This window comes from Glycine max, chromosome 13 (genome assembly GCF_000004515.6).
Source record: "Glycine max cultivar Williams 82 chromosome 13, Glycine_max_v4.0, whole genome shotgun sequence".
NCBI classification, from domain to species: domain Eukaryota; kingdom Viridiplantae; phylum Streptophyta; class Magnoliopsida; order Fabales; family Fabaceae; genus Glycine; species Glycine max.
The window spans coordinates 512179-535401 of record NC_038249.2 but is presented as its reverse complement, the minus strand read 5'-3'; the positions used below and the strand labels follow the sequence as shown (position 1 = coordinate 535401).

At 35.8% G+C, this 23223-nt stretch overlaps 1 protein-coding gene across 1 annotated transcript; it reads left to right on the top strand.

Annotated features, from left to right (window-relative positions):
- Positions 1-19008: 19008 nt before the first annotated feature.
- Positions 19009-22331, top strand: LOC100781016 (methionine gamma-lyase). The gene is made up of 3 exons (XM_014766407.3): positions 19009-19194; positions 19296-20254; positions 21638-22331. The coding sequence occupies exons 2-3, from the start codon at positions 19504-19506 to the stop codon at positions 22207-22209; spliced, it is 1323 nt and encodes a 440-aa protein (XP_014621893.1). The 5' UTR covers positions 19009-19194; positions 19296-19503; the 3' UTR covers positions 22210-22331.
- The last annotated feature ends 892 nt before the right edge of the window (positions 22332-23223 follow it).

Sequence of the window (23223 nt, the reverse complement as noted above, 5' to 3'; positions counted from 1 at the left end):
TCATCATATGAAATCTTCCTTCACATCAATCTTTTACTTTTGATGCTCTATATTTCTGCCGGACCTTGTTTTTGTAGATTTAGTAATAAGCAAATTGGCTTTATGCTTCCTTTAGGTTTTCCCTTTTATTTAGTAATTACTAAAATTACCTAGTAAATTACTTTGATTCCTTAACTTATGCTCTATAATATGTGGATCAACATCATGCATATTTCATTGTGTTTCTCTGTATTCTTATGATGTTTAAAACTTTTTATGTAAATGTGTCTTGGATGCCATCACAGACAACCGTTGTGACCACTAGAAGGATTTTAGAAAGAATTGTTGTGCATTATGTTTCACAAAGAATGGCATGGAAGCTTCTTAAAGGTACGTTTTCTCTGAAGTTGTTTTTGAATTAAGAAAAATTAACTAGAAGCCCTTGCTTACATAAAGTAGTTATTATTTACTACTAGCAAAATTAATTAAAATTTAACTATGATCTGTCCAACCTTGGTTCTTTCATCAATGCTTGGGTTACTGAGGCTTCTGTTTTTAATGAACCTTTTGCTGTCTATAAGGACTTCATAGTACATATTACTATTCATGAAGCAATATGGATAGCCAAGGTCATAGCATCAAATTGGATTCCCAACGTCTACAATCAACTATCTCGCTGTTTTCTAATTTCCTTGAAGAAGTATGATACTATGATCTGTTTTCTCCTCCCCTATATATGCTGCTACAAATTCCTACGTTTTTCTGACTAGTATAACTACTACTTTGGGCAGTATTTGGGTCTAAACAATCGATAGTTTGGCTCTTAATTCGTAACTCAAGAATCAATGCAGAAAAATATATTTGTATTTATGGTGTGAAATATAAACCAATATTGATTTTCATGTGATAATTCTTTTTATTTCAAGGTTTGGATATTCTCTGTAATGTTAAAACTCAAAATCCTTAAGATTAATGACATTTCCCTTGGATTACTTTAAACCCCTCCTGGTCCATAGAAAAGGATAAGAATCTGTATTGCATCACTTTTTGTTATTCATTACAGTTTTCATTTTATTGGAAATGAACTGAAACGTTTTTATTGATTGATGTAAAATGGAGCCAAACTCCTTACTATCAGAATTGAGGATAGCAAAGAAAATAAGAAAGATAACAGCAAATAGAGACTATTGTGAAATAATCCCAGCCTTAACAATTTTTCGTTGATTGGCCTCCACACATAAAAAATAACAGCAAATAAAAACAAAATCACACATAAAAAACAAAAGAACAAAAGATTGGTCTCCACAAAAAATCTATTTTCTTTGAATAATACATACTTAAATTTTGGCTTCCCACCATTCATCACTAGCAGCAATGGTTTTCTTCTCCCCATCCCATCCAAGACCTGTGTCCTTCCCAATAAGCTTAGCCCATAATCGTCATTCCTTTTTCAAAGATTCCACCTATTTCTGAATTTTTTATATTCATATTTCAAATTTGTTGCCTTATTGAACTTTTCTGCAATATTTGTCCATCCAAGCTTAGTGAAGTGGTTGTGAGGTTTATTTCCAGCATTCACCTCTTTTATGCACACTTTCAACATAATCTCAGTATTTTTATCACAGCATTCTGCTTTCTTTCTTTTCACAGGAACTTGATTGAGAGACATTTCACAAGCTTAATGAAACAAACAAAAGCATAACCCTAATCCATAACAATTCAAAATTTAATGAGAAGAAAAATAAATTTTTGAAGAATTGGTTAACCTGTGATACTCATAAAGGAAGAAAAAGAGAAGATGAAGGATGATCGGAAGATGACCAAGAATGTTTGGAAAGAATGACGAAGATCAGAAGCATGGGAGAGGAAGGCACAACACGTTGAGAAACAAGAAAGAGAAATTTTGAGGGTTTAGAAAATGAGGAGGGCATGCTTTGTCATTTTGAAATTTTTTGAGGACAAAATTGTCCAAACATTATTTAGGGAACAGATTCCCGAAAAGAAAATTTCACAAGCTGGAAATCTGAACTTTAGAAAAAGATCTGCTGACAGGTTTTACTTTTATAAGAGCTAAAAAAAAATAACCAAACACTCTTAAAAAATAAAAAATAAAAAGATCTTTTTCTAGTAGATAAGATGGTAAAAGATCTTTTGGGCTGCATCCAAACGAGCCCTAAGTGCTGATGGTTTTGCTAGTGTTGGGTTTAACTGATTCTATTTGTTTATTAGTTGGCTTAAAGTCAATTGAAAGATTGTTCAGTGAGAATTGCTATTTTGGCACAACACTAGTGTTCACGACTTCAAAGGAAAGTGCACAAAACTCTGCTACCGATATCAGGCTGAGTTTATAGGCAATTCAATTTGGGTTAAGGTTTTATTATTCAATTGGATTGAAGTCACTTATCTCAGTTTCTTGTTCCTTCAAAGTGAAAGTGATACGTAGTTAAAATGGATCATTCTTTTTCCTATTTGTTAGTTTTTATTGTTGGACCATGTGTCACGTACTTTTTAAAATTGGGGGAACAAGAAAGAGAACAAGAAATGGGAAGAAAGGATTTGGTTGCATTAAATTCTTCTATTAAGACACAACACAACTGTTAAGATAGCTGGCACAAATCCAGATAGCTATTCTTACAGTGTTCAAAGAATGAAAAACTCTTAAGAGAGTAAGTCTACTCTAATAAGGCTTCTTCAAAAGAGAGAGCTTGAGAGCTTATTTGCTCCAAAGTGGGTTCTCCTGTGGATCACTCAAATCTATAGGATTAATATTTATTCTTTATTTTAGTAGAGTGGAATACTTTTTTTCCTTATATACTAGAACTTGGTCGTTGCCGAAGCATGGACTAATAGTAATATTTGATATTTGATAATATATGTTGGTAGTTTAATTATATTAAATAAATTACAAATAATATCATCCAAGTAAACATTTGAACGAAATATGATATCTCATGTACATATTGTGATGACATATTATATATGGTATACCATATATGCTTAGCACAAAAATAAGTTTGAATTACAAACAATATATGATGGAAGCTTGCTTGTGGAGCTTCTATGGAGGCCGGATCTTTGAGCTTCAATGAGGTCCTTTAATGGTGGTTTTCCACCATGGAGATGCAGCGGAAGATAAAGGAGAAGAGGTGAGAGGAGGCGTCATCCACTAGGGAATAAGCCATGGAAGAAGGAGCTTCACCACCAAGATGAGCCTTGGATAAGAAGCTTGGAGAGGATGCTTCAATGGAGGAAAAGAATGAGAGAGAGAAAGAGAGAGGGGGGAGCACAAAATTGAAGGAAGAAAAAGAGAGAGAAGTTGAACTTTGAGTTGTGTCTCACAAGACTCTCATTCATCAAAGTTACAACAAGTGTTACACATGCTTCTATTTATAGACTAGGTAGCTTCCTTGAGAAGCTTTCTTAAGAAAACTTCCTTGAGAAGCTAGAGCTTAGCTATACACACCCATCTAAAAACTAAGCTCACCTCCTTGAGAAGCTTCCTTGAGAAGCTATGAACATGGCCAAAAGCTAGTGCCAAAGACCCTGGAAGGTTAGTGCACAATGCCCCCCACGAACATACACAACATCCAATGTATGAACGTGGCCAAAAGCTAGTGCCAAAGACCCTGGAAGGTCAGTGCACAGTGCCCCCCACGAACATACACAACATGCACATGCCAATGCATTTCCAACATCAATCAACATTCCATTTCCATGTCATTCTCAACATAAATATCATCTCGTCTCAATGACGTTATCAACAACAACAACAACCTCATTTTATATTCACATATTCATCAATAGTAACAAAAATTCATGTTGACATGGTCTTTATTAACAACGTCATCTCAAATCAATATCATCATAATTATCATTATCATCACATATCAATTAAAATCCTGAATAGAGACATCAACTACAAATTGCATTTCAAACACACACACACACACACACACACACACACAAACACACATATATATATCGCATCCCATTCGTCAAAACATAATTTCTCCTGAAAAACCAGCATGCATATCAATAACAATTTTATCGCATCCCATTAGTTAAAAACATAATTTTCTTGAAAGAAAAATCAGCATGCAACAGGGACAGGAAGATATCCTTATAGCTAGGTTCCCTGACCCTAACTATGGTGTTAAAACAGTAAATTTTATAATAAACTCCCCTCACCTATCGTGAGCTACCCCGCGGGTTCCTCGTCGCGTCACTTGAAGATTCCTTTTCGTCCTTGCTCGCCAATTCCATGCAAGCCTCTACCATGCTAAAATGAAGGAGACTTAATATGGATTTCAGAAAACAAAGCTAATAACAATGCTCTGGGTCAAACACCCACGTCACTACATAAGAGCATTGAGAGCATTTTGGGTTTTACAAAGGGATATCATTTGGAAATTTCGACCACGCCAATGTGACCGGGGTTTAGTGTAGGTTACGAAAATAACATGCATTTCATGAAAGGATAACATTTACAAAGTCTCTTTCTCTAGGGTTTTTCAAAGGAAGCATAAGACATGCAATGACGGTTCCAAAGTCAGAAAAGATGCCAAGACAAGCTGAAACTAACAAGAAACAAGCGTAGAACCATGGTTACCTCGAAGGAAAATGAAAGGTTAGACTAGGGTTTCATTCTCTACCGAAACCGCGAGCCAAGTTGGAAGATTCCGCTTCGGTCGAAGGGTTCCTCTCAATGTGGGGTTGCAACGGAGAACAACGGCGATTTGTGGTGGCTAATGGTGGCTGTGGGTGATGGAGAAATTGCTTGGGACGTTAGAAATGGTTTTGGAAGGAAGAAAGGAGAAGAAATGACGTTTTTCCTAAGCTACACGAAAGCAAAGGCTGAAACGCTCAAATGAGAAATGCTCTCAGGAACGGAAGCTTCGTGCACACTCCAGACATCTTCTCAAAGTTCCCAACAGTCAAATCATGGACAAATGTCTTGTGAAGCTGCAGACCAAATTTTGAAAGATCCAACGGTTAACAAAGTCTGGGAAGCGTTTTTACCGAGGCAGCTTCATGTAGCTTCCTCAAGAAGCTTCATTAAGAGGCTTCCTCAAGAAGGTTCTTCGTGGCTTCTTTGAGAAGTTTTCTCAAGAGACTTCTTTGAGAAGCTAGATCCTTATCTACCCACACCCCTCTAATAACTAAATTAACCTCCTTGAAAATAATTACGGATAAAAATAACACAACGAATATAATCAAACATCAAACATAATTACTAATAATATATAGATATATATATCAGGGTGTTACATTGTGTGCCATCCTGGTTTTGCACATTAACAATAACTGTTGTAATCTGATCGAATCCTTTGTTGATGTACTTAAACAGGTATTTGATTGATGTACTCTGATTGCACCATTCCACATTTAGGTGTGCTCTATGTTTAAGTAGAAGATGTGGACTATTTGGCACAACAAATTGATTATCAAGTTCAATACCATTCTTTTCAACCATATGTCAATTGTTTCTTCTTCTATAAACTGGAAAACCATCTTGGTCAACAATTGTTGCTTACTGGAACTTCTTAGGAAAAAATCTAATACACTTTCCATCAACAATACATGATGCCTTCCTATTTGACAGTCCATATGGACCATGAATCATATGCTTGTTGACTAATTCATACAACTCTAGATGTGTGTCCTTATTTGGGATCTCAACAGAAATGATGCTATCAATGTTTTTTGGATTTGGATACTTGTTTGAAGGATGTAGAAATATTAAAATATGAGCATGAGGCAATCCTCTTTTTTTCCACTAAATGGTGTAAACAACTGCAATCCAATGAAATAATAAGCACCATGAATATTAATGTATTTGAAAGTATAATTGTAAATTAAGTGTAGTAATTGATTGGTAAAGGTGGTAAATACTTACATCCAACAATGGCACTAAAGACATGTCCACTTTTGAGATCATTCATCAAATGATTGAGCTTCATTTTGAATATTCGTGAGACAATATCAGGGCAATCATTAGGTCTTAGATTGTATTTCCTAACTTTTCGTTGAATTTCTGACCATGTTGAATTACATGTTAATATCAAGAGCAGGTCTGGAAATCCAATATGGCCACAAATTGCCATACCATCAAAATATAGTTGTTCCATATACCTACAACTACCAACAAAGGAGCTCGGTAGTATAATTCTCTTTCCTTTCTCATTGCCATGTGTTTCGGGCTCATTATTACAGGCATTCAAATTCATGTACTTGTCAACTCTGAGTTCCTTTGATTTTCTCTAACATAGTTTAGTTTTTGAGACTCAATCATAGTGTAGCCGTCAACTATCCATTGTTGAAACAATCTCCTTGAATGTAGTATTGTTCGAGATTCATTGTCCCTTGATTGCATTCTGAAACAAAAATATTCACGCATGGTAACTTTTTTCCTCTTTGCAACATGGCTATTTGGATGATCCTTATGAAGAATATTTGGTCTATAGCCATCTTCACCTTTTGGGTACAGGAGGGGATATTGCAAAGGCAAATATGCAAGATGTAGTTTATTTATTCTTTTGCTCCTTCTTGATTGCTTTTCAATGATGATATCTCTTTTATTACCTGTATGCTCGTCACTAACAATCAAAGTAGCAACTTCAGTAGTATTTTGCAAGTTACATAATCTTCTATTTGATTACCTATCACTTATGAGTTTTAGTTTTAGGTCACAAACAACCGAAGATTGTAGTTTGTCCCTTGTCATTCTGAACTTCTGTGCATACTGATTGTGCTTATCTAGCATATTCTTGATTTCAATGATAATATCTTCATCAAGAATATCTTTTTTCCTAAGTATTTTTCAAGGTGCATAACAAAGTGTTGTTAGTATACATTATTAAAAAGACTTTTTAAAAAATGTAATGTAACATGTAATTTATCCAAAGTTAAAAACTTACAAGTTTTGGGCAAGCCTATTTTTAACTTCATTCTCAATATCATAAATATATAGCTGTGGAAATTTGGGTGAGTTATTACCCATAGGTAGGAGGCTTGCAATAAGATGATGCTCTTGACCATGTATGCGAAATGTAGGAGGACCTCTACCAGTATTATAGCTTGTTTCAACTTTGGCACCAGGTGATGTGAATGCAAATATTAGATTATATGAACGAATGTTGAGCTAGAAGTTCTTAGCTTGTTTACTGTTGCTGTCAAAAAGTAGTTGTCTCAATGGTCGTGGAGGATCTTCTAGTAGAGGAAGCTGTATTTTGCCATCGCCACAACATAATGCAAACCTTGGGTTTTTGGACTGCTTGTCTTTGTTAATCCTCTCATCATACCTCATCATAGCATTATAGTGCTTGCATTTCCAAACTGGATCTCCAATATCATTGTAAGTTGCACCTAAACATGAATTCAGAAGTTTAAATGCTCCATACGTGCAGAACAAATGAAAAGACAACAAAAAGTAAGTTGAAATTCCAAGCTCAACGCCGGTATTTTCAAAATCACGAGCTGTATGATCATTGCTATCATCATGACTATCGACATCATCATCTGTTGGGGTTGGGCTATCAAATGAATATTCCACATGACACAAATTTGTGTAACTTAAAATGTCATCTTGCCTAACCAATTAAGTCAGTCAGATAAGCAACAACTTAAATATAGACGCTGATCAGTTTGACATATTGTAATTATAATCCACAACCATTTACTCATTTCAGATGTAATAACAATAACAACACATTACCCGCATCAATGTCTGTCTGATTTATATTGTTTTCCTCATCACTATCATCTGAGATGTGAGATATTAGTATTGATTTGTGTATTGCATATCTCCCAGAATTTATATGTTGAGACCTACTGGCAAAAGGAATTGGAGCACCAGGTGTGGGTGTATTTGCTGTAGAAGTTGATGGTCGATTGAAGTTTGATGAAGTAAGATTTTCTTTCCCATACTTGTACAATAGATTTGTCTAGATTGAAGAATCTTGGATGCTACATACATTCACAGTATGTCTCGAACGAATTTCAAATTCCCTAGTATAATGTTGATTAGACTGATTCCAAGATGAAGTGATGTTTGCCAAAGGTGTGTATTGTGTATGTAGTGTAGGACTATCATCGATAAAGTGTGGATGACACGTTGATATACGCTTACGTTTTTCTGCAATGATAGAAGTTATATTTGAATTAGTAATTATCAAAATATGTACATGTCAATTGGGGGTTTGTACTCATTCTTACCATAAGATAAATGTTGATTTTGAGTGTGACAACCTTTTCTTCTTTCTTGCAAAATGTGTTTTCTATTTTTCCTTGGTTGTGCAAAATTTTCCATTTGATCTTTCACTTCACAAAGTATTTTGCAACATTTTATTATTCTTTGAAAATAAGAATTTAGGTGCAACATATAACAGTTTTTGGGGGTCACATTTGGTCCTTGTTATTTTATAAATAGAGTATATAAACCTGCAACATGTAGTACTACTTTCCTGTATCTACCAATCTACCAATAGTAGTAATATAATATTTTTTCAGGAGAAATAATGGTACGTGAATGCCTGTTTGATTATTGAGTCTAACATATAGTGTAAAAAGGAAGAAACGTTCCTTCAAACTTAGGAGGAGAAGATATGTGTTTTGTTCTTCATGTTGGAGGTAAGTTGTCATCTTCAGGAAACCATGCTTTTCGCCCTCCCATTTTGTTCATCATTTATCATCATCCGACTTATATATGTTATTCAAGGAGGGTTCATGTTGTAGAAGTTTTTTGAAGATTTTGGATATGGTTCACCATTGATAGTCACCAGAAGCTAGTGAAGAAAAGGTAGAATGGTGAGTTGTGCATTCCCTCCCGTTTCTTTCTTTCCCACTAAGCCTATGATTAGACATTTGTGTGGTTTAGCCTTAGACTTCCTACCAACTACACTAATTTGCTACCTACTATTGGTTACTTGTGATGACAACTAATACAAAATGTAATTTACACTAATTTTATTTTATTTTTTCCAATTTCTGATTGTTGAATACTTTGGTGCATTTGTCAAATGATTATGATTATTTGTGTTATAAGGTATTATTGATAAACTTCTTGATTTCTAAATACAAATTTTTACATAAACTATTTATAAAATTCTCTTGTTATGTATTAGATTTAAAACAAACTTGAAAAGAGTGTTTCCGTTAGTGACAATTTGTCAAATATTAATTCAGTGTACCTGTTTATAGAATTTTATATATAGGTAGGATGGATGTATAGGAATGGTTACAAAAATGGTATTGTTCTGAGTGTTGATACATGCAAAAACCATTGATAGCAGTCCCTGTTCTTTTGCATTTCATAATTTAATAGTATATATCAAAAACCATGTTAAATGTTTGAACAATCAGTAAATAATCATATGATATAGCTCCATGTGGAGCTTGTAGGCCTTAGATATTCTTCATCAATGAAGCCCTTTACTTCTTGAAGATCAATGGCAGCGGAATGGAGAAGGAGGAAAGATGATTGAAGATGCCACTTCAAGGAGAAGATGAGTCAAGAACAAGCTCACCACCATAGGAAACCATGAATAAGAGCTTGAAGATAGGAGAAGATGAGTGGATGGAGAGGGAGAGAAGGAGCACAAAATTTTGTGCCTCAAATGAGGTCTGAACTTTGAAGTGTAATTCTCAAATGATCAAAGTTGAAAAATGCACACACATGACCTCTATTTATAGTCTAAGTGTCACATAAAATTAGAGGGAAATTTGAATTTCTATTCAAATTTCACTTGAATTTGAAGAGCCAAAATTTCACTAATTATAATTAGTGCATTTTAGCTATGGTTCAGACCACTAATCCAATATCAAGTCCAAGGTTCTCCACTAAGTAAGCTTGGTGTCATGAGGCATGTAAAGCATCAAGGACTTGCACAAAGTGTGACTATATGATGTAGCAATGGGGTGTAGCAAGAAAATGCTCACCTCCCCCTCTAAAATTTAATTGGATTGGGATTCTCCCAATTCAATTAAATTTAATTCCCAACACATACATCAAATATTCACTTAATGCATGTGAAATTACAAAATTACCCCTAATACAAAAACTAGTATAGGTGCCCTAAAATCTAGGTCTCATGGCTAAAGACTATGAAAGCGAAGAGGAGGTAATGTCTTCTAACTATGACTTATCTATTTCTTTTCATGAACTCCAAGATGCATTCAATGATTTGCATAAAAAAATATATTAAACTTGCCAAATTAGTTTCATATTCTAAGAAAACTATTTCAAGTTTAGAAAAGGAAATTTTGTAAGACTTAATTCACCCCTCCCTCTTAAGTTATTGAGGCCACTTGTCCAACACTTCCCACTATATGGCTTACCTCCTAACCATTCACCACCCAACGTTGCACACACTCCCAATGAGAATGTCGACAACTCCGCACCCATACCCATTGAAAGCCAACAACCCCAATCTGATCATGCACATGTCTCTCAACCCATGGGGGAGACACATGAAGCACCCCGATACCATAATCTAGACGACTTCGAGCCTCACCTCGGATGTGCCATTGATACTGAGACACATGAAGCACCCCAATGGGAAGGCATTTGGTGACATACCCCTGCCAAACACTTTGGGGGGACCTCAGTATCACCCACAACCACAATCCTTGCATTTTGCATGGGAAAGACTGCCTCTTGCCATAGTGGAAAGGGAGAAATTTGATCATATAGAGGGAAGGCTGAGGGCTATTGAAGGAAGCAGAGATTATGCCTTTTTTGACATGGTAGAATTGTGTCTAGTGCCCGATGTCATTATCCCTCCAAAGTTCAAGGTACCAGATTTCAATAAGTACAAGGGGACTACTTGCCCCAAGAATCACCTAAAAATGTACAACAGGAAAATGGGGGCATACTTGAAAAATGAAAAATTGTTGATGCATTTCTTCCAGAAAAGTCTTACTAGGGCAGCCGTCACCTAGTATACTAATCTGGAACCTTCCCAAGTCCATTCTTGGAAGGACCTAATGGTTGCCTTCATTAGGCAGTATCAGTACAATTCTGATATGGCTCTAGATAGAATGCAGCTACAAAACATGTGTAAGAAGGAGGGTGAATCTTTCAAAGAATACATCCAAAGGTGGAGAGATTTGGCAGCTCAAGTAGGGCTCCCAATGATGGAGAGAGAGATGATAACAATGATAGTAGACACGTTACCGGTGTTCTACTATGTGAAGATGGTGGGTTACATGCCTTCAAGCTTTGCTGATTTGGTTTTCACCGGCAAAAGGATCGAAGTTCGTCTGAGAAGAGGAAAATTTGATTATCTTGCTTTGATGAATGAGAAACCTGGGGCAAATAGAGAGAGTAAGAATGAGGGAGGAACCCATGCTATGATTGCCATTCCTACATGGCCAAATTTCCCACCAGCTCAACAATATCAATACTCAGCCAATATCAACCCTTCTCATTACCCACCACCCTATCAGCCAAGAACACTCAATCATCCAAAAAGGCCACCCCTAAATCAGCCACAAAGCCACCCCAAACACCACCCTTCACACAAATCAAAACACCAACCAGGAAAGGAATTTTCTAGAAAATAAGCCTGCAGAATTCACCCCAATTCCAATGCCATATGCTAACTTACTCCCCTATCTGCTCGATAATGTAATGGCAGTCATAAGCCCAACAAAGACTCCTCAACCTCCATTTCCCAAACAATACAACCCCAACATGACATGTGCTTATCATGGGTGAGTTTTGGGGCATTCCATTGAACATTGTAGGACCTTGAAACATAAGGTGCAAAGTCTAATTGATGCGGGATGGCTAAAATTTGAGAAGGATAATCGCTTGTGAATTCTGGCTTTGGCAAGCGACACCATACATGGGGAAATTTGAAGGTTGTTGTTAGATGTCTCCAATAACTCATTAGGATTTTCAAGTTTAAGCCATTATTGTAAACAACAGTCAAAATGCTAATAATATGGATAAATTTGATATCCTTGTCTCTCATTCTCTCACAATTACATCTTTTCTTATTTAACTTCCATTGGAATGTGAATGTAAGTCGTTGGTTTGTTTGATCAAGTGACATGTGCTCCTGAGTTGATCCCCAAGTTTGTTCAATCAGAAATGGCTCGTTCTCCATGTTTGGTGAAGGTGCCGTAAACGACGAGTAAAGTAAAAAGTTAAAAAAAATTTTGATTGATTGTGTTCCAAATAAAAATTACAAACATTCATGTGACCTCATTTCATCATTCCTAAAAGTTGTCTTTTTGAGAGAAAAGTGAGTTATCAAGAACAGGAGTCATTCGATTTAATCTGTCAATTGAAAATCCTTTGAATGTTTATCGTCCTTGAAAATTCATTTTTGAGAATCTGCACAGTTTATTTCATTTTTCCTTGCTACAAGGTTGTGACAAAAGACAACAAATAGATACCTCAAAGCCCTACACTAGGGCAATGAGAGGCACCATGCATGAGCCTTAAGCAAACCTAGGGGCAGATCCGAAGTTCTTACCCGGTAGGTCAAGAACTTGAAAGGGCGGCCTAGGCAAAAATTAGGGTAATAAAAAATGAAAGAAAAAACAATCAGGGGTGTGTTATTAAGGTTTTATCCCAAAATCCAAACTACAAAAGGATCTAAGACAAGATTTGAAATGACACATGACCATGTTTCAACTTCCCAAACATTAGTTTATCCTTTGCTACCCCCTCCGAGCCAAACCATATTTGTTTTCTATAAACAACAAAAAAAAAACAACAAAAGCAAGATAGGAACCCTGAGTAGGAACCATCGCTAAACCAGCGGGAAGAGCAATGAAAACAACACAGGAAGTTGGGCAACAATGAAAAGAAAAAAGAATATAAAATCCGCCAAAGGCGAGTGAAGAGAAAAAGAGAGACAAAGTGTTGGATCAAGTGGCCTCAGAATAATTAAGAAGGGGGGGGTTGAATTAATTATTACTAGACCTTTACTAATTAAAAATTACCCTTCTTAGGCTTTTACTATGTTGTTAATAAAATAAAGAATAGAAAAGAAACTTAACCAAAAGTAAAAGCAGGAATTAAAGTGTACAACGGAAATTAAAAGAGTAGGGAAGAAGGAGACAAACACACAAGAGTTTTATACTAGTTCGGCAACAACCCGTGCCTACATCCAATCCCCAAGCGACCTGCGGTCCTTGAGATTTCTTTTCAACCTTGTAAAAATCCTTTTACAAGCAAAGATCCACAAGGGATGTACCCTCCCTTGTTCTCTTTGAACAACCAAGTGGATGTACCCTCCACTAGAACTGATCCATAAGAGATGTACCCTCTCTTGTTCTCAGTCAACAACCCAAGTAGATGTACCCTCTACTTGTACCACAAAGGATGTACCCTCCAATGTGTTAAGACAAAGTTCTCAGGCGGTTAGTCCTTTGAAACTTTGTGAAGGGGGAAACAAAAGAATTCTCAGGCGGTTAGTCCTTTGAAATCTTTTGTTTTAGGGAAAGGGAAGAATCAAAAGAATTCTCAGACTGTGTTGTTTTGAATTCTTTGATAAGGGAGAAGGGAGACACAAAAGAATTCAGGCGGTTAGTCATTCGTTCTTTTGGAAAAGGGAGAAGAGAGACACAAAAAGAATTCAGGCGGTTAGTCCTTGGCGAATTCTTTTTGGCAAAGGGAGAAGAGAATGAAAAAGATGAATAACACAAGTTTTTGAACAAAGAACTTTTCTGAGAAGAAAAAGTTTTGAACAAAAACTTTTAGAAAGATGAAATAAGAAAGTTCTGAAAGAAATGAAAGAAGATATTGAAAGATAGATTGAAAGATAGAATGGTTGAAAGAGATGATAGATCTGAATGAGATTGTTAAAATGTTTCATGCCAAGGTCACATATTTATAGTTTCTTGATGACTCAAGTCAAAACTTGTAACTCTTTGCAATTCCTTTAAAACTAATCACTTAAAAAGATATGGCTTTTGAAAGAATCTTCAGAAACAAGTCACCTGAAGAAATGTGACTTTTGGAAATGAATTTTTCGAAATCAGTCACTGGTAATCGATTACCATAAAGGTGTAATCGATTACACATCAACAGATGTGACTCTTCATTTTGAATTTTGAAAATCTTAACGTTTTAAAACCACTGGTAATCGATTACTATAATCTGGTAATCGATTAACAGAGAGTAAAACTCTTTGGTAATGATTTTGTAAAAACTTCTTGTGCTACTCAATGTTTTGAAAAACTTTTTAATACTTATCTTGATTAAGTCTTCTCTTGATTCTTGAATCTTTGAGTCTTGGATCTTGATCTTGATTATTCTTGAATCTTGATTCTTGATTCTTGAAATCAAATTTTCTTTTGATCCTTGAAGTGTTCTTGACTCAATCTTGAACTCAATCTTGAATGTCATCATCTTTGTTATCATGAAGTGATCTTGACTTTTGAGCTTTTTGTCATCATCTTTGTTATCATTAAAACTCCTTGAATCAATCTTGATTCATCATGAAGCTTGCTTCTACACAAAGATCTCTAGATTTTACAAGAAAGGCACAAAAGTGCAACAAAAGATTAATGTATGACACAAAACGAGTAGAGCCCAACCCAAGAGTTGAAAGGAACAAAAGTACAAGCAAGACTCTCAAGGTTCTTACTCAATATAACCCTCAAACACTATTTGAGCCTCTTTGATATTTTCTTTCATAGCCCTCTTACCCCTGACCATGTTACAAGCCCAATAAAGCCCATGTGGATCAAGGAATGATAAATTTTGCTTTAAGTTGAGATTCTAGAATGAAACCCATACACACTTGTGATTATTGAAAGAAAAAGAAAAGAAAAGAAAAAACCTGAGGTTCGCACTTGCACATTTGAGAAGAAAACTCATTTGACCAGGAGCTCGTGGAAGATACCCAAAGACAATTGTGATAGTAGGGTACATATGATGTTAGACTCCTTGGGATTCCTTTCGAATCCACTGGTAGCTTCGTCATATAAATTCTTTCGTGATTAGCCCATGTCGTAAAGTTTCAGCGAGATCGACAAACCCTTGGCATCACTCTACGATCTTAAATTGGGAATGTTTCACTTGGTCACAAACCAAAGTGTGACAATCCATTGTCATCCTTCAATGGGGCGCATGATTGATCCCAAAGCCTTAAGTTTCCTTGTTGTGCATAATAATAGAAGGTTTTAAACCAAAAAAAAAAGAGAAAGGGACAATCTCTAGTATCAATATTTCGGTTAATTGATTAAATGTCAAATGGCTCCACTGTCATCATCCAAAATTGTCGAGTGACTAAATCAAACAAACATACCCTCTGAGGGAGTCCCCGAAGAGATTTGCAAAAAGGTCTCATGAGGAAAAAAAGAAAAAAAAAGAAGCAAAAAATCAAATCAAAATCAAAATCACAAAAATAGAAAAGAATGTCATGAGCATTACACATTTTTCATGGTTCAATACCTTTTACATTTTACTGCATTTCAAGATGAAGGTTGCATGCATCTGCATCCCAAAAATCATGTTAGGTTATAATTACGTAGATTTCTCTTTATACACCCAATTCCCAAATCTAGTGTCATATCTTTTGAGTCTAGGATGAGAGGCTTTCTCAAAGAGTCAACCTCTTGTTTTCTCATAAGGTTGAGCCCTTTGATACTAGTACCTATTAGCTAGTTGAATAGGACTCAAAGCCCTCTCTTTTATCCTTCACAGGACTCAAAGTCCCCGCCTTTATCTTTCATAAGACTCAAAGTACTCACTTTATCTTTCATAGGACTCAAAGTCCTCACTTTATCTTTCACAGGACTCAAAGTCCTCGCTTTATCTTTCACATGACTCAAAGTCCTCGCTTTATCTTTCACAGGACTCAATGTCCTCACTTTTATATTTCATACGACTCAAAGTCCTCATCTTTATTTTTCATAGGACTCAAAGTCCTTTGTCTTTATGTTTTCATAAGACTCAAAGTCCTCTATCATTTACTTTCCAGGACTATCAAAGTCTTTTGTCAAAACTATCACAGTCTTCTTTACATTTCAAAGACCATCAGAGTCTTTTGTCAAGAATATCACAATCTTCTTTACTTTTCCAGGACTATCAGAGTCTTTTGTCAAGACTATCACAGTCTTTTTTACATTTCAAAGACCATTAGAGTCTTTTGTCAAGAATATCACAATCCTCCTTACTTTTCCAAGACTATCATAGTCTTCTTTACTTTTCCAGGACTATCAGAGTCTTTTTGTCAAGACTATCACAATCTTCTTTACATTTCAAAGACCATCAGAGTCTTTTGTCAAGACTATCACATTCTTCTTTACTTTTTCAAGACTATCACAGTCTTCTTTACTTTTCAAAGACTTCATTGTCTTTTGTCAAGACTATCACAGTCTTCTTTACTTTTCAAAGACTTCAATGTCTTTTGTCAAAGACTATCATATTCTTCTTTACTTTTCCAAGACTATCAAAGTCTGTTGTCTTGTAGAGACTATCAATGTCTTATGCTCCTTACATTTTCAAAGACTATCAGAGTCTTTTGTTTCAAAGACTATCAAAGTCTTTTATCGATACTTCAATGTCTCCTTTACTTTTCAAAACTTTAAGGTCTTTTGTTGGATGTACCTGATACCTCTTACATTCTTTCTTTGACAGGTTTCACTGCTTAGGTTTTCCTCTAGTAGCCGGTCGGATGGCAAGATCGCTAGGATGAAATTAGTGTCCTTATCTTTACTTACCTTTTCATTTTCAATAAAAAGATAAGTAAAGAGGGACAACTGTCATACCCTAATTTCGTCCGAGGACGATCATTTTCCAACATTTTGATTCTTGCTAGCCGAATTGAGCTACTTGACACCAATTATCGCACAATCCGAAAGGTTTTATGATGTTTCAGAAAAAAATACAAAAAATAATCAAAAGGGAGGGCAAAAGGGTCCTTTGGGAGCTTTTTCTGACCCCGGGCTAGCCTTTGGCTTGCCTAGGCCCCTAAAAGACTTAGGGGTGAAGTAACCAGCTCGCCTAGGCGAGCTGCTGATCAACCAAGTCCCCTCATTTCCTATAAATAGGCGTGATGGGGCTGAAGGAAGGGGTTTCGCCTTCATATATTGAGAGAAATCAGAGAGAAGAAGAGAAAAACAAGGCTGAGGCAGTACCGAATTGCGACCGTAATCGACTTCTACATCGTTCTTCATTCGTTCTTTATTCGTTATCCAGTTAGTTTTTGTTTTAAGGATTTGAATGCGATTTATGCACCCTTAGGGGTCCTCTTTCTTGTTTTGTGCATCTTTATCTCCCTCATCTCCTTCTTTTATCATCAGTGAGTTTTAACCGGTCATTAGTGCCACAAGTTGTCGTTTAAAAAAGATTGAAGGGTAATAAGCAAAACCAAAATAAAACCAACTCATAAACTTCTTCATTTCATCAAATATCGCTTGAGATCGTTTCAAGGTCCAACGCCTTAACGATTCTCTTCATTTTTCATCAAACATCACTTGAGGTCGTTTCAAGGTCCAACGCCTTAATGACTCTCCCCACTTTTCAAAGTTTAAAACATCGTTTCAAGGTCCAACGCCTTAAACGACCTTTGTTCGCAATTAAAATCAATCTTTCAAAAAAACATAAAATCAATGTAACACACAAACTTTCAGACTTAAAGAACTACGTAGGTATGAACTCTTCATGGCACTTGAGGATACTTAGGAGCAAGGACAACACCCTTGTCGACCTCAAAAAAATAATAAATATAAAAAAGGGAAAATACATAATTTTGAAGTCATGTTTTGCATTCTCAATTAAGGGTTGTCGTCCTTTGTGACAGGTGTGTGGGGGGTGTTAATACCTTCCCCATGCATAAACAACTCCCAAACCCTCATTTTCAAAATCCGCAGACCTTCGTCTTTTTGGTTTTTCTAACGTTTTCCTTGAATAAACGTTGGTGGCGACTCCACGCATTTTCTTCATGAGATGACACACTTTTTGTTTCGCCTCGCCCTTCCGCCGAAGGGTAGGTTGTGACAATTATAAAATTTAAATTCAGAATATGAGAATGTTGGGAATTTAGCCTATTAGAGTTACTCTTGATGTAACATTAATGATTTTTTTCTATTTATAATCATTCCAATTTACACCTACATCTATTAATACACTCTAACTAAGATCCCTCTAGTGAAAGAGCCTAATTTATTTATCTTCTCTCCCAAATCCCTTTGTAGAGATGTATAACAGGCTAAACAAAATAGTAAATTATATTAAAAATAGAGATGTATAATAGGCTAAACAAAATCAATCTATATATCCCTATGACTTTATTTAATTAGATACCTTTTCTTAGTTCTATTAGAAAATATCATTTTCTAATGCTACCCCTAAAATCTACCATGCAAATGGGTGATCAAGCCACAAATAATAATGTTAAGCACAAGAAAGAATAATGTAAAAGTAATATTATCAAATAGATACGAAGATAAATTACATCAAAGTAGTCAGCTTGCCAAGTTCCCAACAAAGGGGATTTAGCTTCTCATTATCCTAGGAGGCTTTACATTTGCAAGAGGAAAATATTTAATAAATGAGAAACTTGAGAAAGGAAATGGAGGGAAGGAATGACTTCCAATGTTTGCTCGTCCTTCTTCTAGCCTTTGCCTTCGATAAAGAATTGTATTATCTTGAATTTTCTGTGTTTTTTTCTTTCTTCTATCTCTTTCTTTTATAGGTTTCACGCGTTTGTTGTGTATGGCAGTAGTCCTTCGCGCTTAGCGCGTGACTTGCGCTCAACGTCTGAACTAGCTTGCTCACGCTTTCAGATTTTCAATTTGTTCTTTTGGGTTTTATTTTTCACACTAAGAAGCTCCATAAATTCAACAACTTTTAATATTTTCTGTATAAAATCTTAAATAATGTTAAAATAATAATTATTTGCCAAAAAAAAGAAATAGGAGATAAAAATTATAAATTCCTATATAATTTGAACTCAAAATATACTTACAAATAACAATTATCATGGGAAATAGGTTGGTCTAAAAGAAACAATTAGAGGATTTAAATTGATTGTTTATAGAGAATTGGATGGTTTTTCTGAACAAGCATTTTATTTGATAGATAATATCGATGAAGTTAGTGCGAAAAGCTACCAACTTAGAAATGGAGAGCAATTTGAAGAATTATCCGTGTGTTGAGTGAACCACTAGGCATGATAGGAAACACGCCAGGACCATTGTTTAAAAAGAAAAAATCCGTGTGGAGTTAAAAAAAAAAAAAAAGCATTGATGGTACGTGTTTAATTTTTCTGAAGTTTACAGAATCATTAATTATACAGGATTCATTTTTCTTTTAATCGGGTTTGACTAATCTTAGAAATTACTTTTCAAAGGACCAGATTCACCATTTGCGCAGATATTACGTCCAGGTTCACAACGTAGAGGCTATTATAAATTGACGCAGCTTTAGGCAGAGACAGACAGAGAAGAACGAAAATCAATAGGGAGCTCTTGCAGTTGCAGACAGGGGTGTCTTTTCTTTCATCCTTTCCGCAATTCAATATCTCTCTCTCTCTCTTGCTCACTACATTTTCGACCGAAATGGCTGAAAGCGCGGTGGTGAACAGGAAGCGCAGCGGCACGGACGACGTCGTTTCGGAGAACGACGGAAAGAGGAAGAATGTGGTGGCACCCGACATGGACCCTGCGGCGGCATTGGCCTTGACGCGGCACGAGTTCGGGGAGCACGGTGGCGTGAACATGTCGATCGAGGCCTCGGCTACGTTCACGGTGATGGAGCCGGAGACCCTCTGCCGCATGTTCACTGGCGAGCTGGGCCCCGACCGCGACTTCTTCATCTACAGCCGCCACTTCAACCCGACGGTGCTCAACTTGGGCCGCCACATGGCCGCCCTGGAAGGCACGGAGGCCGCCTACTGCACCGCCAGCGGCATGGCCGCCATCTCCTCGGTCCTCCTCCAGCTCTGCAGCTCCGGCGGGCACGTGGTGGCCTCCACCACTCTCTACGGCGGGACCCACGCCCTCCTCACGCACTTCCTCCCCGGGAAATGCAACATTAGCACCACCTTCGTGGACATCAGTGATTTGGAAAGCGTGGAGAGTGCGATCGTGGAAGGGAAGACGAACGTCCTGTACTTCGAGTCCATGGCGAATCCGAGCCTGAAGGTCGCAAACATTCCGGAACTGTGCCGCGTGGGACACGCAAAGGGCGTCACAGTTGTCACCGACAACACCTTCGCTCCCATGGTCATCTCCCCCGCTCGTCTCGGCGCTGACGTCGTCGTTCACAGCATCTCCAAGTTTATCAGTGGGGGTGCTGATATTATTGCAGGTCCGTTTCTACAACCTTTATTTAGGCTTAATTCTTCTCATAAATTATTATCTGCGGTTAAATAATAATTAGATATGCGTTTTTTTTAGCCGTAGGAATTATTATCTCTTCAATGCTCCTGAAACTGAATTTTCATAATTACGGCTGACTATTAAAATTTGATAGGAGTATAATAAATTGTTATTTTTAATGATTTTATGATTGAAATTTAAATAAATAATAAATGAAAACATTTATGACAGTATAAAGTATTATATTTTGGTAGAATAATTTTTTTTCATTTTTAATTAATGACTTTGTGTGGCTAAAATTCAATTTTAAATAAATAACAAATAAAAAAATTTATGACATATATCCAGAAAGATTTTTAATATCGTTATTGAAACCCTTTTTCTTTTTCTCTTTCTCATTCTCAGGTGATGTGTATATTCAACTATTAATTAAAAATATAGTTATATTAAAAATTCTTAGATTTCTCTAAACACACTATAACAACTTTACAGTTATACAAATATATGTTTTCCTTTTACTTTTTTCTTTGTTTGATATCGTTAATTTTTTTTCTTTTATTTCCTAGGAGTGTAGGTTTATCATTTTCTAATTTAAGGTGACTCTAATAAAAAGAAGGCACCATAGACGCAACGTCCGTGTTAGTGCATGAACTTTTTTTTTTTTATGTTATTCTCAGATTAGAGTTTTATTTTGGCAATTTATATGTTCTCTTTTTAATATAATTTTTTACTATGCATACCATTAAAATAAAACTATAATTTTAATAAATAATAGCATAAAAATGCATTTAAAGTTTGTCTTTTTTATTTTCTCTTTTTCATTTCCAAACTTATTTTGCCTTTAAAGAAATACGAGGAATCGCGAAAGCGATAATATTCTTTTTCGACGAAAGTCCTTCTTGTTCTTTACCCTTTGCTCTTGTCCCGAACGCACACCATGTGAACATACCAACTTGTCTTTTCGGCCACTTGTTCTCTCTCTTTTCCTTATCCACGTGTTAGTTGCAATGTGATAATGATGTAGTTCTCATTGATTTGTACGCGAATATTGATATTTATTTATTTTAAGTATAGTAAGAGAATTTTGATTTGAATATAGTTTTGATAGATAGTGACATTCAATTAATTAGAAATTACTATTATAATAATTTAATTATGTATAATAATTTATGTTAGATAATAATGTAAAATGTTTTGTAGTATTATTGCATTTAAATTAACTTTTTTACATCTTATTATTTTATGAATGGACAATGGAGGCAAAATAATAATGTGTTATTATCCCTTTTAATAAGCATCTTGTCTTTAGAATGAAGGTTTTCTTTTGGTGAAATTGAAAATGTAAAGTGACAATGGATGTTGCAATGAACAGGGGCTGTGTGCGGGCCTGCGAGCCTAGTGAATTCGATGATGGACCTTCACGACGGGTCCCTGATGCTGCTGGGTCCAACAATGAATGCGAAGGTGGCGTTTGAACTGTCAGAAAGAATCCCACACTTGAGCCTTAGGATGAAGGAGCATTGCCACCGTGCGTTGGTGTTCGCCACAAGGCTCAAGAAATTAGGGTTGAAGGTGATCTACCCAGGCCTTGAAGACCACCCACAGCACGAATTGCTGAAATCAATAGCCAACAGGGAATATGGGTATGGTGGACTTCTTTGCATTGACATGGAAACGGTGGAGAGGGCAAACCTGTTGATGGCTCACTTGCAAAACGATGCTCAATTTGGATTCATGGCTGTTAGCTTGGGGTATTATGAGACCCTCATGTCCTGCTCTGGTAGCAGCACTAGCAGTGGGATGACTGAGGAGGAACAGAAGCTTGCCGGAATCTCCCCAGGCCTAGTAAGGATGTCAATTGGATACATTGGCACATTGGAGCAGAAATGGAGTCAGATGGAAATTGCACTCGATAGATTTCAGGAAAAGCAGCCACTAGTTTAATTCTATTTCTATTTATTGCTACTATTTTGTTGGACTAGCTACCGTTATCAGCCGCTTCAGTACAATAGAATAAACTTCTACTGTTTGGTTTACTTTATAAAGTTCTAGATAGTTTTACGGTATTCGTATACTATCAAGTTATCAAAATTATGTTGAAAATAAACCAGCTAGAAAAGAGTAGTACGAAGAAAAGGACGCCTAAACCTAGAAATGCCATCACCTCTTTTGTGAAATTTGCTACACTGTATGAGAATATGATTGTGATTAAGTATTTTTAGTTTAGTATCTTTTTATTTTTTTTTAGCTTATTTGATTTCTTTACTCCACTCTTATTTTTTCACCTTAACTTAATTTTGGGCTTAAGTAAATAATTGAGCTTAATTGATAATTGTTGCTTATTTTAAGATTTTGTATTTACTTCTGCCTTGTGGAGGACCTACAGGATGCTACAAAATTTTAAATGTGTAATTAGCTTAATTAGATTAAATGTGCCTGATCAAGACCCATCCATTCCTTCGATTAGCCACAATATATATTAGTGTAGTTAATTAGTTAGTTACTTTCATTTTAAGAATAAACTTTTTGTGTAAGTTATAGGATTAAACTCTTATTTTTCTCACAATTGTTCTTCATTTTTCTTCATCTCTTCAAATTTGTTCTTCTCCTTTCTTGCACATATTCTGTTGTTCTTCCACTGATGATGATCATGAAAAGCTAAACAATTAATCAATCCAAGGATCTAGTCCAAACAAGGAGGAATCTAAGTTTTGGTTTAGTATTTCAGATTTTGCAATGCTCATCTATTTCTTCAATCATATTTTTTATTTTCATTATTACGAATGTGCTTAGGATTAGAAATGAAATAGTTATGAATTCATTTCATAATTTTGAATATTTCATCATAGATTGATTAGATGATATTTCAATTTGATTTGTGATCTCAATGAATTTAGGGATTAATTCAATTGAACTACCTTTAATAACATTAATTAAACTTTCACAATATGATCATTA